We start from the raw sequence: 12,288 nt of genomic DNA, 5'->3' as shown, positions 1-12,288 counted from the left end.
TGGGGAATACCATTATAATCACCATGCCGCTTTCCAAAACACCATTCTGAAAACTAGAGAATGTCTTGAAATCTAAGATATTCTAGTTTTAAAATCCATTCCATTGAATACACAGAGGGCAGCTCATTATCCTTAATGCTATATGATGGTTCTATAGAACAGCATGAATATAACTCATTATCTTCAATATAGCTGGAAATATGTCATATTTTTATGTCTGTGGACAAATACGGAGTGTTCCCCTTATTTCTGGTTCTAAAGTCCTATTTCCTGTTTATTTCAGTACCTCCTATCTCTGTTTCTCATGACTGATGTTAGTAAGTGGTTAACATAACTTTTATTCCCTAACTGTGAGAGTATCTTGTATTTTGAGAATTTCTTTTACACTTAACATTTTCCTTTTGACTGTGTGTCAAGCTGTTAAACTTTTCATAAAATGTACTTTTGCCTTGTTTTGTTACTCTTAAAATGATAAAGAAGGGCATAAAACCTGGTCAGCAATCTCCACTAAATCTAGAAGGAAGGAACTGAAACTTTAGTGGAGGAAATATTTTTAGGACCACAAAAGGTACTTTTTCTGATAAATAGAAGCTCTAAGGATATTAATCCGCACCTACATTGTATTTGTCCCTGAAAAATGAGGCAGAAAGAGTTATTTATTGTTAATCTGGCATCTTACTTCCTAATGAGATATAAATATTTTCATAAAACTAACAGGTAATGATGTGTGTGTGTGTGTGTGTGTGTCTGTGTGTGTGTACTTTAGCCAACCAAAATATTCCATTGTGCTTAATTTCTATGGCTGACCATTGCTTAAATATTATAAAAAATATACTCTGCATTATCAAAATGTGAACAGCTTTATTGTGGAATAACATAAAGTGGTATGCAATTGGGATTTTGTATTATTGTAGGATATAGAGCTTACTGCAGAATAATTGCCTTGGACGAAGTTTTTCAGAGAAGGGCAGATGGGTGCTGTATCTGGTTTCAATGATCCCCATTGTTCATGTGTATATATTTTTAATATATTTATATTTTTTCTGGATTATAAAGAGTGAAATGTCTCCTTGGGATGATTTCTTTCATGGTCACAATGCAGAGTGCAATGCACGTGGAGTTTGAGATTACATTTAATGATTGGATGTTGATGCTTCCTTTACTTATAGAAGTTTCACATTCCTATGATAATGTCCATGTACAATTGGTTAAAACTGCTGTGTTCTAAGATTTTGCCCCCTCTGTTGACATAGCTCTGTTTTTGCTGGGTGAGTGCTTCTGCTGAGATATGTATGTAGTTATCAACTGCAAGGATTATAGCACCTGTTAAATATTCAACAAAATCTCAGATTGGTCTTTATTCCAGGTGTTATACTACATGGTGTAGAAATGAGGTTCTCAATATTTCAGTTGAGTAACTCAGAGTAAGTTTGTTAATTCTGTATGTTCAAAGGTGGACAGATGCTAGCTTATCCCTTTGGGTTTACTATAATGATTGCTCTGTCAGTATGATGAATGTAAACACCTCAGTTAGAGTAGGGATGAAAATTACTTAGTTTTCTCTTCCAAATTCTAGGATATTTGCTTCTCCAACTTTTCACTGTAAAATACAGTGTTTCTTAAGCTCTGAGTTTGACATCAAAATGCTGTTGCAGAACCTATCCTTGGTAAGGAGGCCTGTTTCATGTAAAATAGAATTTAATGAGATTTGCATGACAACCTGAAAGAATCCATAGTAAGTTAAAGGTAGAAAATCTAAACTGGTATTTTTACCTTCTGTGAAACAGATGGGAGTTTGCATTATTTCATCAGGACAAAAAAATTTGCAGAACAGTACTTATGCAAATTTGTTAACCAACTGTTTGCTGTTTACATGACTGAACGCAAGCAGATTATTAAACACCTTGGACTATATCCAGCCCTTAAATTGTATGGTAAATTTCTGGTGATAAAATACTGGCAGAGTAAATATATTAGCAGATTACTTGCCAGTCATACTTAGGAAATCAGGTTAGAGACAGTCCATGTTAGATACCAGCAAACCTTTCTGGAAAATTTTCTAATTTGTAATTAATATATTATGGTAAGAACTGAGTATATAAAACACAAAAAAGGATATGACCCCTGCGTATGAAAACCTGTAATCTCACCATGACATTTAAAGGTCCCCATTTTTTGTATGTTAGAATTATAGTGTGTTAATGTTTTTGGAAATCAGAAGGCTATTGCATTTAAAAAAAAAATGAAGAGTTGCTTAAGAATTGGATTTTACACTGTATTATGTGATGGTTGTGCTAAAGTTTAAGCTTAGTTATGATTTAAGGATACTCTGAATTATATGATATTTAGTAAAGAAAGTAGTAAAAACGTTTTGAAGTATTCTAATAAATATAAGTGATGTAGGCATAGGAGAAGTTGCAGTTTGTCCTCTGCATGTCAGGGGACGTAAACACACATGTCTGATTGCTCGAAAGGGTGGTGGTCAAGAGCAGAAGGTAGGTTAGCACCAGCTATAAAGGGAATAAATTAACACTTTTGTAGGAGAGCATAGACTATATTCACAGATCTTAGTTTTTAGAATTGGTAAGTGTTAGGTACCATCTAATGCATTTTACAGATGAAAGGCTTAAAGTTCAGAAAAGTTGAGTGACTTCTCTAAATTCACACATGTTTTTGGCAAATTGAGAACAGAAAACCAGGTTTCTTTCCATTATACCACAGTTATAGGACAATAGGACATTAATGAGGATTTGAAGAAGTTAAGCAATTAAATCATCATGGTGCATCAACACTTGAATTTGAAGGTGGTGGTTAAGATTCATTCAAGTGCATAGAATGGAAGATAGGGAAGTTCAGAAAAAGAATGTTCTAAAATTCCCAGTTACTACTATCCAAGGCATGGATGAATATTTCGGCCATGACTTGGAGAATAGAAGGAGGTTTGAGGACTGGACCAGGCATTTCGTGCTTCCATAGTGAATGTTCACCCATGTATCACAGTTAATACATAGTTCTATGCCAATCGTTCCCTGTGTGCAGGGACAAAGTTTATCCTAACACTTAAAAATTTCTATCACTGACCACCATGGCTAGAGCACAAGAGCTACTCAATGTGTATTTATTGAATGAATAGTCCCAGAAGTTGTCTGTCTATAGAGGTTGAAGGAGACTTATAATTTGAAGCCAGATTAAATTGTAGTTATTATAGCGGAACTTGATAGGAAGAAGGTTAGTAGACTAAGACTTCTGGAATGCCATGGTGAGTTATTACATCAATGCACATAAATTTTAAAGGATAGTTATTACCTAAGACACAAAGGAGGTAATAATACTGAATATATATATTATATATGATATATTTTCTGTATACATATATGTGTGTGTATGTGTATGTGTGTTTATAAATTGGGGAAAACTACCATGTTTTAAAAACCCATGGAGGCAAAGAGGAAAAGAATTGTGGTTTTGTTTTCTTAAAAAGTAGGATTCACCCTAGGTCCATTCAATAATTAGGTCTTGAGAAATGTGTAAAAATTGTATATTTATATTATAAATCTAAAAAAAGAAAAAAGAAATTTCCAGTGCAAGCTTTGCCACATAAACCATTACAGTAATATGGAGTCATGTTCTAGAATAAATTGGCAGAAAGATGTAATTCTCTTTCCACATTTCATTCTTTTAAAAGCAAATATTGGCCCCTCGGGTTATTTACATATTTTTTTTTCTGATGATAGCCTGATATTTTAAAGGAAATCTCAAGCACCATTTTAACTTCTGGAAATCCAATAGCATCTTTTAAAAACAATGGAAGTAACTTCCCTTTGTTCTGCAGTGTTTGTTTGTTTGCCTTCACCTATTTGCTTTTGGAAGCACTTGACTTGCAACTTAAAGCTGGGTGTTATTGGCATTTTTCTCCCTCTGCTTGTCTGATTGCTCTATGTCTGATTGTTCTGCTAGCTCCTCTTTTATAGTCTTGCCTCTTTGATGTCTGGAGGTTTCCAGCATTTGGTCTTCAATCATCTTTCTTTCTACCTACTCAAAACTGCTGCTGTCACCTCTGTGTGTTTGACCCACATCTGCTCTTCCTCTCCCTGAGTCTCGGATATCAGTTTTATTTTCTTGCTGCACATCTCACCTGTATGCTTTTCTAGTTCCTCAAACTAATCATTCCCCAAACCAAGTACATCCCTTAAACAGTTCTACTTTCTTTCTCAAAATGGCACTATCCTCTTGGTTACACAGGGATGACTCAAGGTCATCTTTAACTTTTCCCTCTTCCTCACTCAGCACGGTGTCTCTGGAATTTGACTCATATTTGTTCCCATGTCCTCTTTACTGGGAACACACTTCCCTACCCATTATACCTGACACATTCCTTCAACGCTTCACTTAATTCCTCATGAAGTCTTGAAAGTAACCCCTTCTTCCTTTGGACTCCTGCATCATTTTATTTTAATGCCTCCTAAGCCATTCCTCACATTGTTTCCTATGTTAAAGTTATTTGTACACTCTCCTACCTCTCTTACTAGCCTGAACATTTAATGGCAAGGGATGTTCTTTTTTTTTTTCATTCCCAGAATACAGTATGTGCTCAGTCTCTGTAGTAAGTGCTCAGCATGTTTGTTGAATGAATGAGTGAATGAATGGAATGAATGTCTAGTACTATTACATTCTGAGAATATTTAATGATCAGAGATACTGAGAGAGGCGTAGGTCCCTTGTGGGAAAGTAATTATGTGATGGGTAATATTTTATGTTTTGTTAATTGAAAAATAAAACTTTTATAGGTGTCAAATTGGTTTGCTAATGCAAGACGTCGGCTTAAGAATACTGTTCGACAGCCAGATTTAAGCTGGGCTTTAAGAATAAAATTGTACAACAAGTATGTTCAAGGAAATGCTGAGCGGCTTAGTGTAAGCAGCGATGATTCATGTTCTGAAGGTTGGTTAATATTTTTTTTTTGCTTTACCTCTGTTAATAAGAAGTTCACCCCAATTGCTATTTTTAAGGTTGACCCCACAAAACATGATGGTGCCATAATGGTTCTTTTTTACTGCATGAGGTAACTTCACTTTTACAATACTGTAAATGACCAACAGAATTATGGCTGTTTCCTCTTGTTTATAGATTTATCATGTGTCAGAATAACATTTCCTGTGAAATTCATTAAAATTAAAGTACCATAGGGAGAGATTACTTAGATTCCTGCTTCCCTTGCCTAAAAATTAATCTTGAGTATCAAAGATAATTTTATACACTCTAAATACTCTGTCTTTATGTATATATTTAATGATTAACTGTAACAGTTTGGTGGCTGGGGAAAAGTATATTAAGTACTACCTACTGATATTTTTCTCCCTTAGATGGAGAAAATCCTCCAAGAAACCACATAAATGAAGGGGGCTATAATAATCCAGTTCACCATCCTGTGATTAAAAGTGAAAGCTCAGTCATAAAAGCTGGAGTGATCAGGCCTGAGTCACGGGCCAGTGAGGACTACGTATCACCCCCAAAATACAAGAGCAGCTTATTGAATCGTTACCTTAACGACTCTTTGAGACATGTCATGGCCACAAACGCTGCCATGATGGGAAAGACAAGGCAAAGAAACCATTCAGGATCTTTTAGTTCCAATGAATTTGAGGAAGAATTGGTGTCTCCCTCATCATCAGAAACCGAAGGCAACTTTGTCTATCGCACAGGTAAGTCTGTGCTTTTCATGATACCTTGTCTAAAACAGAACTAGAACTGCAGCAAGGGGTCTATTTCAACAGGTATAAAGGCATAATTTTTATTGCTTTTGTATGAGATTATTCACATATAGCCCATAATTTAATTTGAAAGCTTTTGTTTTTGATAACCAGATATGCTTGTTAGTAGGTGATGGTCTACTGGGGATTTTCACCCTTAATAATAAAGATGAGAATTTTCATCCTTAATACTCATTTTTAATCTCAATGATACATATTCTTGGAGGAGGAATGCCCTGAATTATAGGCAGCCATGCAAACACTTTGTATTTCATCTTTTCTTTTAAATTCTTTGGTTGCTAATAGTGGTGGAAAATGAACACAAATTAGCATGGGTGCCAAGACTCTTGTGAAGGGAAAGTGTAGGTCTGGCTTAAATTGCTTTGGAAATTTTACTTTTATTCCTGGAAAGCACAAATAGGGCTGATAAATAGCTTTGAAATTTTTACTTTTATTCCAAAAATAATAAATCGATTTCTGCATGTCCAAAACTTTCTGATGGAGTAGTGAGTTTGGTAAAAATTTCTCTCTTCACTTCAGTTTCCAGAGAGTTTTGCTCGTAAAGAGTGTTTGAGCAAGTTACTTCAGAACAAAGGATATGTGTGACCTACATCTGGTGTAGATAGAGTCCAGGTTCTGAAAATGCCAACAAATGAGATTTAGAAATGTTAGAGTTGGAAATAACTTCAGAAAGCATCTAGTCCAGCCATGTTATATCATAGGTAAGAAAACCCAGACCAAGAACACATAGCTAGTTACTCTTCCTGGATCAGTAGTGCAGCTTAGCCTGCATAAGGGGTAGGAGGAATGTAACTACTAGCAGACTATGATGATTCTTAATTATTATGTATACCGCCACCACTCATTTATTCAGTAGTTATGATATGCTAGGCCCTCTACTAAATACTACACAAACAATACTGCATGTAGTCCTTGTAAGGAGCTTAATATGTGAATAGTAGGGCTTTATAAAAGAATTTAAATTTGGTCTGTTTAATATACTTTTCAGATTATTTAACTAGAAATCTTCTTTTCAAGTGTCTACAAATGTGTACAAGATATATTATCTGTGAGGATTCAGAGAAAATCTCAATACAGTTTTAAAGACTTAACCTCGTTTTCTGTTTGCATCTCCAACTTCAAGAATGAAAACAACTCCAAATGCTCTGAGATACAAAATTAGTCTTGTAAATAATAATTGGGTCTAGGAAGAAGTAAAAGATGAAATAAAAGACTATTTAGCTAATAACAAAAAATTTAAAAGTACATACTAACATCTAGCTAATGTGACCAGAGCAGAACTTGGAGATAATTCAGAGCTTCATGAATTTTATTCACAGTGATAAGAAAGGATAGGAAATCAAGTCATTCACGTACAGATAATTGAAAAAAGAATAAAAATAAAACAAAAAAGTTAAAATGGAAAGCTGCAAAATAAAGAGTTGACTCTTTGAAAGCAATACTAAAAAAATAAGCAAAAATTGGCACAGATTAAAGTTGGAAGTGAGAAAGGAGATATAGCAATCAATACATAGTCATTAAAAATAGTTTTTAAAATTATGGTGTACTGTGCACAGTTGTTTGACAATATACTATATGCAAATGTGTAGATGGAATGAATCAGTATTATCCACACAAATTAAATTATAAAATTATAATGAGAAAAGTTGTAAATACCACTAATTCAGGAAAAGTCAAGGTTTTTAGTAAACCCCATTCCCAAAACACATGATTTGATAGAGTCATTGGATTTTTTCCAAACTTTGAAGAAATAATTAATTCTCATGCTTTATACATTTTTCTGGAACACGTAAAAATATGGGAAGTATGTCAGTTTTTTGTTGTTTTGTTTTGTTTTGTTTTTAAAGATTTTATTTATTTATTTGAGAGAGAGAGAATGAGAGAGAGCACATGAGAGGGGGGAGGGTCAGAGGGAGAAGCAGACTCCCTGCAGAGCAGGGAGCCCCAATGCAGGACTCGATCCAGGGACTCCAGGATCATGACCTGAGCTGAAGGCAGTTGCTTAACCAACTGAGCCACCCAGGCGCCCAGTATGTCAGTTTTTAAAAATGTAAATGTTATCCTAATCCAAAACCAGATTAGAATAGCATAAAAATCAACATTTTTATTTATGATACTGATACGGACTTTGAAGCAACATGAGAAATATTGATAACATAAGGTTAAGTGAAAAACAATTTAAAATTGTGGAAACATTGAATGCAGTTATGACAGTACAAGTATGTGTAGACAAAAAACAAGGAAGATTTTTGGAAACAATCAAAATTAATTTTGAATAGGTGGGATAATTCAAGGTCTATTATTTTTTAAAATTTCCTATAAATTTCTTTATGCTGCCCAGTAAAAACTAATTTGAAATTTACCTAGTGTGATGAGTCTTCTGAAAATGCATGCTCTTTTCAAAGGTGATAAAATAGAAAACCAAAGAGGGAATAGCATGCCTATATAGTTGATGCTTCTCGAAGTTAAGTATCTCGGCCATTTATTTTTATTAAAATATCCAATGGCCTATTCTTTTGCCAAGTTCTATTTTTAAATAAAAACCTATTTTTTAGTTATGCAAGCAATGAGAAAGCAGCCTAGACACGTAAATTTCTGGTTTTGCAATGCATGTGTATAAACTTTAAAAAGAACAGAATACATTTTTTTGGTTTTGTGGATAGAGAATTGAGAAAGACTGGTGGTCTAAGACTGGTTTGCTAAATCTTAGCCTGAAATAATAAATGGCTGTCTTCTGGGGGAACCAAGCAACAACGTTGCTGCAGTTTACCACTCATGCATAAATAGTAGAACAGGGGATTTCAATAAATACTTTCTGAGCAACTGCTATGGTTTTCTCTGGCATGCAGGCTTCTGCTGAATTCCTTCAATTCCTTCTGGTTATATCTTTCTTTCTTCACCTAAATAGAAATCCTCTAAATCTGCTATTAAACACCACTCCCCTCCCCCACCCCAGTTTTATAGTAGTGCAAAGATTTCATCTTTTAAATTATTTGTCAAGAGTAGATTGCCTTTAAACACAGTTTATTAGTTCATCTATGCTAAAAACAACTGTATCCATTTTTCCACCCATTTTTGCTATCTTATGATGCATTTCATTAGTGATACGGAATCAAAAAGCCAAATGAAAGAGTTGGCATGTGGAAAGCTAATGTATCACTGAATTTTATTTCACTTGTTCTTGTTAAATTCTAGGAGGGCGAAGCCTGCTGGATTATGATGTAGTAATCCTAATTGAACCATATAGGCAATAGAACTCTTTTCTATGTTAGTGTGAATTAATCAGATTAGCTTCCTCTCCACTTGACTAACAATATCAAAGTAGATACAAACATGTTTTTATTGATTTTATGTAGACATTAAATATTTCTCTGTAATCTGCAGTCTCCCCATCGTGCAAAAAGAAAAAAAAAGCTCTCTCTTCAGGGGGCATGCTAGGCTTTCAATAAATATTGGCTAAAGCATTTCTGATAGCAGAAATTATAATATTAGAATTGATTAGAATTTTTTTTTAAGATTTTACTTATTTATTTGACAGAAAGACACAGCGAGAGAGGGAACACAACCAGGGGGAGTGGGAGAGGGAGAAGCAGTCTTCCCGAGGAGCAGGGAGCCCGATGCAGGGCTCATCCCAGGACCCTGGGATCATGACCTGAGCTGAAGGCAGACACTTAACGACTGAGCCACCCAGGCGCCCCTAGAATTGATTAGAATTTTTAAGGTTATTGCTTCTAAATACAATGAAATAATACTCGAGAAAAGTTAGTCACTCAGTGTTGTCTGTTGAATTAAGCTGTCTGATTTAAAATTACAATACTTTTCATTATGTTAGGTTAATGGATGACAATTTTCAGATGTTGATGGAGCGAATTACCATTACAAACTGACCTCAAGTCCTCTAGTCCTTAGGTGGGTCTGCTCTCTGAGGTATCAGGATGAGGACTCTGGCTTTAATATCCACCTCCATTTCTACTGAATCAGTACTGATATTCTCCAGATGGGACCATCCGTGAAGGAGCCATCTGCCATCTGGGCCACCTTACAGAGTGTGTCCTCACTGGAGCCTTTCCTAACTTGCATTCAAGTTTGATTTACCCTCAAAAGCCTATCAAATTTCTTTCTTTACCAAAGGAGAGAGAGGAGGTTTCTAAGAGGTGTACTGACAAGGGGAAAATCAGGCTAGTCTTGAAATAAAACGTGTGGACTTCCCCTCCTTCTTTTGCTTGGCTTGAGGACAAGTCCCTGTTATGTTCTTTCTTTTTGCAGCTCACAAATGATCAACTTACAAATGGCTAGTACATTCGAATGGTTATTCTCTGAGCCCCACTGCTCTGGTAGTATATAATTCATAAATTTAACCGGCTCCCACAGGCTGAATGTTTAAACTTCATCTTGTTAAACTGTCTAAAATCCCTCTTAATTAGACACATCTGGTGTGGCAAAAACATTTAGGCGGATAGAACTCTTTTCTATGTTAGTGTGAATTAATTAGATTAGCTTCCCCTCCACTTGACTGAGGTGAATATCCCTGAAGAAATGGAGATTTTGATTGAGAGAAGAAAGAAGTCACTTACTTAGTGCATGGAATTCTTTGGAAAGTAGAGTCCATTTGGATGGCCCTGCCACAGTTGGGGCAAGATGACAGAACTAGGGATTTTGGTTGCTAAGGAAGGAGGAACTAGGAAGTAGAAAGTAAGTTTGGGAGGATGCCAGAGGCTAAATGCCATTTCCAAACATTTTTTCTCGGCGAACGATGCCCCCCAACAGGAGAGAGATGTTCTCTTTTCTCTCTCTTCCTGCATACGCATGTACTTTAGAATCCAGGCTGGCATTATCAGTGGTAAAACCCAGGTGTGCACATGAGTTCAATAAAGCATTGGATTAGCCTGGGATTTAACCTTAATTTATAGCATGACTTCTTTGAAGAAGTGCACTCTCAGTTCTAAAAGCTGACTTCACAGGTACATTTCTGAGATACAGTCCACTCATATATGAGGTGCTCTTTCACGCATTTATTCCACATACAGAAATGTTTATTAAGAGCTACTCTACACAGGCCCTGTTCTAGGCTCACTGGAGCCCTGTGTTTTGTGTTAGGCTGCTCATCAAAGAAACCATAGTTAAATGAAGCAGAAGAAAGATTTAAAGGGCTGTCTTGGCAGATCTTTTTGAACAGTGAATAATCATTACTAATTTATATGTTTCATCAATTTTAGGTTTTGCGTTTGTGGGTAGCTTAAAGAACGCTTCATGGTAGTCAAGAGAAGGCTTTGTCAGGAGCCAAATGTTAAAATAGTATGTGTTTCAGTGTACATGCTCGTTCTCTATGGGATTTTGTTGACCAGTAATTCTGCTTTGGATTCTTTTATCTTCTTTTATTTCCCTTTTTGTGCCTGTCACTTCCTTGTTTTTAGTGAAAGAACTAAGCTTTGCCCTTTTGGATTATTCCAGACATTCTTTTCCTGGCATGCAAATGACTGCTGATGTACTCCAACAGAGCATAATAAAACCCTCTATCACCAGCCCAGTTAGTGACATTTAAAGGGTACTTGAAAGGTTATCCAATGTCTTGTCTTGTATCCTTACTACAATAATACCTCACCTATCAAACACCATCTGGGAATGAGGTATTCCACATAAGTGAAATTTCCAGATAGAAAGTTAAGTACTGATTTTAAAAATATAGAATTTTCTGCTCTCCTAAGCTTATAATATTAATCACAGCATGTGGGGTGTGCTTCAATATCCTCTCTTCTCTAAACTACCTCCTCCTATTGCTTTTTATATGATATTCCACCCTTTCAAATCAGTAATTTTAGGATTAACCACAATCCCAAGCTTGCCCCTAACACCTTTGAATAAAGAATGATGTCTTTCTGATAGCCTGTTGAAAGGGGTTTCTTTCCTAATTACTGATTCCAAAGCATAATCTTATAAATGAGATCTACAGAAGTTCTGACTTTTGGGTAGGCATGGGGTTACTCTAGAATTATTAAAACTTAAGCATGATACTCTAAACACCATAGATTTTTAAATATTAGTGATGCTGAAGACCAAACACATTCATATAAACTATTGAAAAGTCACTTGATTTTTAAAATTAAATTTCCCTTATGGATTCACTTGAAAAATTTAAATGATATTGCCTAAATGTTCCATCTACTGTTAAAAACTGAGAGACTAATGGCAAACGAAAATAGAAAAAAAGAACAACTGTTGGCATGAGCAGCTGGCTGGCTCCTTCAAGGGTAGATTTTTCCTTCACTTTTCTATTTATTTGGTATCATATGAGAGTCTGAAAAACCTGAATGTAAATACTGAGACCTACAGCCCCTACAAACAGCATGGCTTACAAATAAATCGAAAGGATATGGCAGCTTAGTTTAGAAAATGTACCCATTTTTTAGGACTGTGTTTGGTCCTAATGTTTTCTGCCCTTTGACATTGTGTTTCTTCCATGCGGTACCTAAGAATGATAGCAACGCTAATATCCCATGTTTGTGAAGGTTAGACACAC

The 12,288-nt window shown here is 35.5% G+C and overlaps 1 protein-coding gene across 9 annotated transcripts in view; it reads left to right on the top strand.

Annotated features, from left to right (window-relative positions):
- Positions 1-12,288, top strand: part of MKX (mohawk homeobox) — a 66,180-nt gene that overhangs the window by 8,000 nt on the left and 45,892 nt on the right. For all 9 annotated transcript variants that reach the window (XR_013449027.1, XM_036088834.2, XM_078075297.1 and 6 more), the window contains exons 4-5: positions 4,788-4,941; positions 5,364-5,702. Coding sequence is in view for 8 of the 9 variants with exons in the window: in XM_036088834.2 (XP_035944727.1) it covers positions 4,788-4,941; positions 5,364-5,702 (493 nt within the window). In the remaining variant the exon portion in view is untranslated. The remainder of the gene's footprint in view (positions 1-4,787; positions 4,942-5,363; positions 5,703-12,288) is intronic.

Source organism: Halichoerus grypus, chromosome 6 (assembly GCF_964656455.1).
Source record: "Halichoerus grypus chromosome 6, mHalGry1.hap1.1, whole genome shotgun sequence".
NCBI lineage: Eukaryota > Metazoa > Chordata > Mammalia > Carnivora > Phocidae > Halichoerus > Halichoerus grypus.
This window is presented reverse-complemented; position numbering and strand designations above follow the sequence as displayed.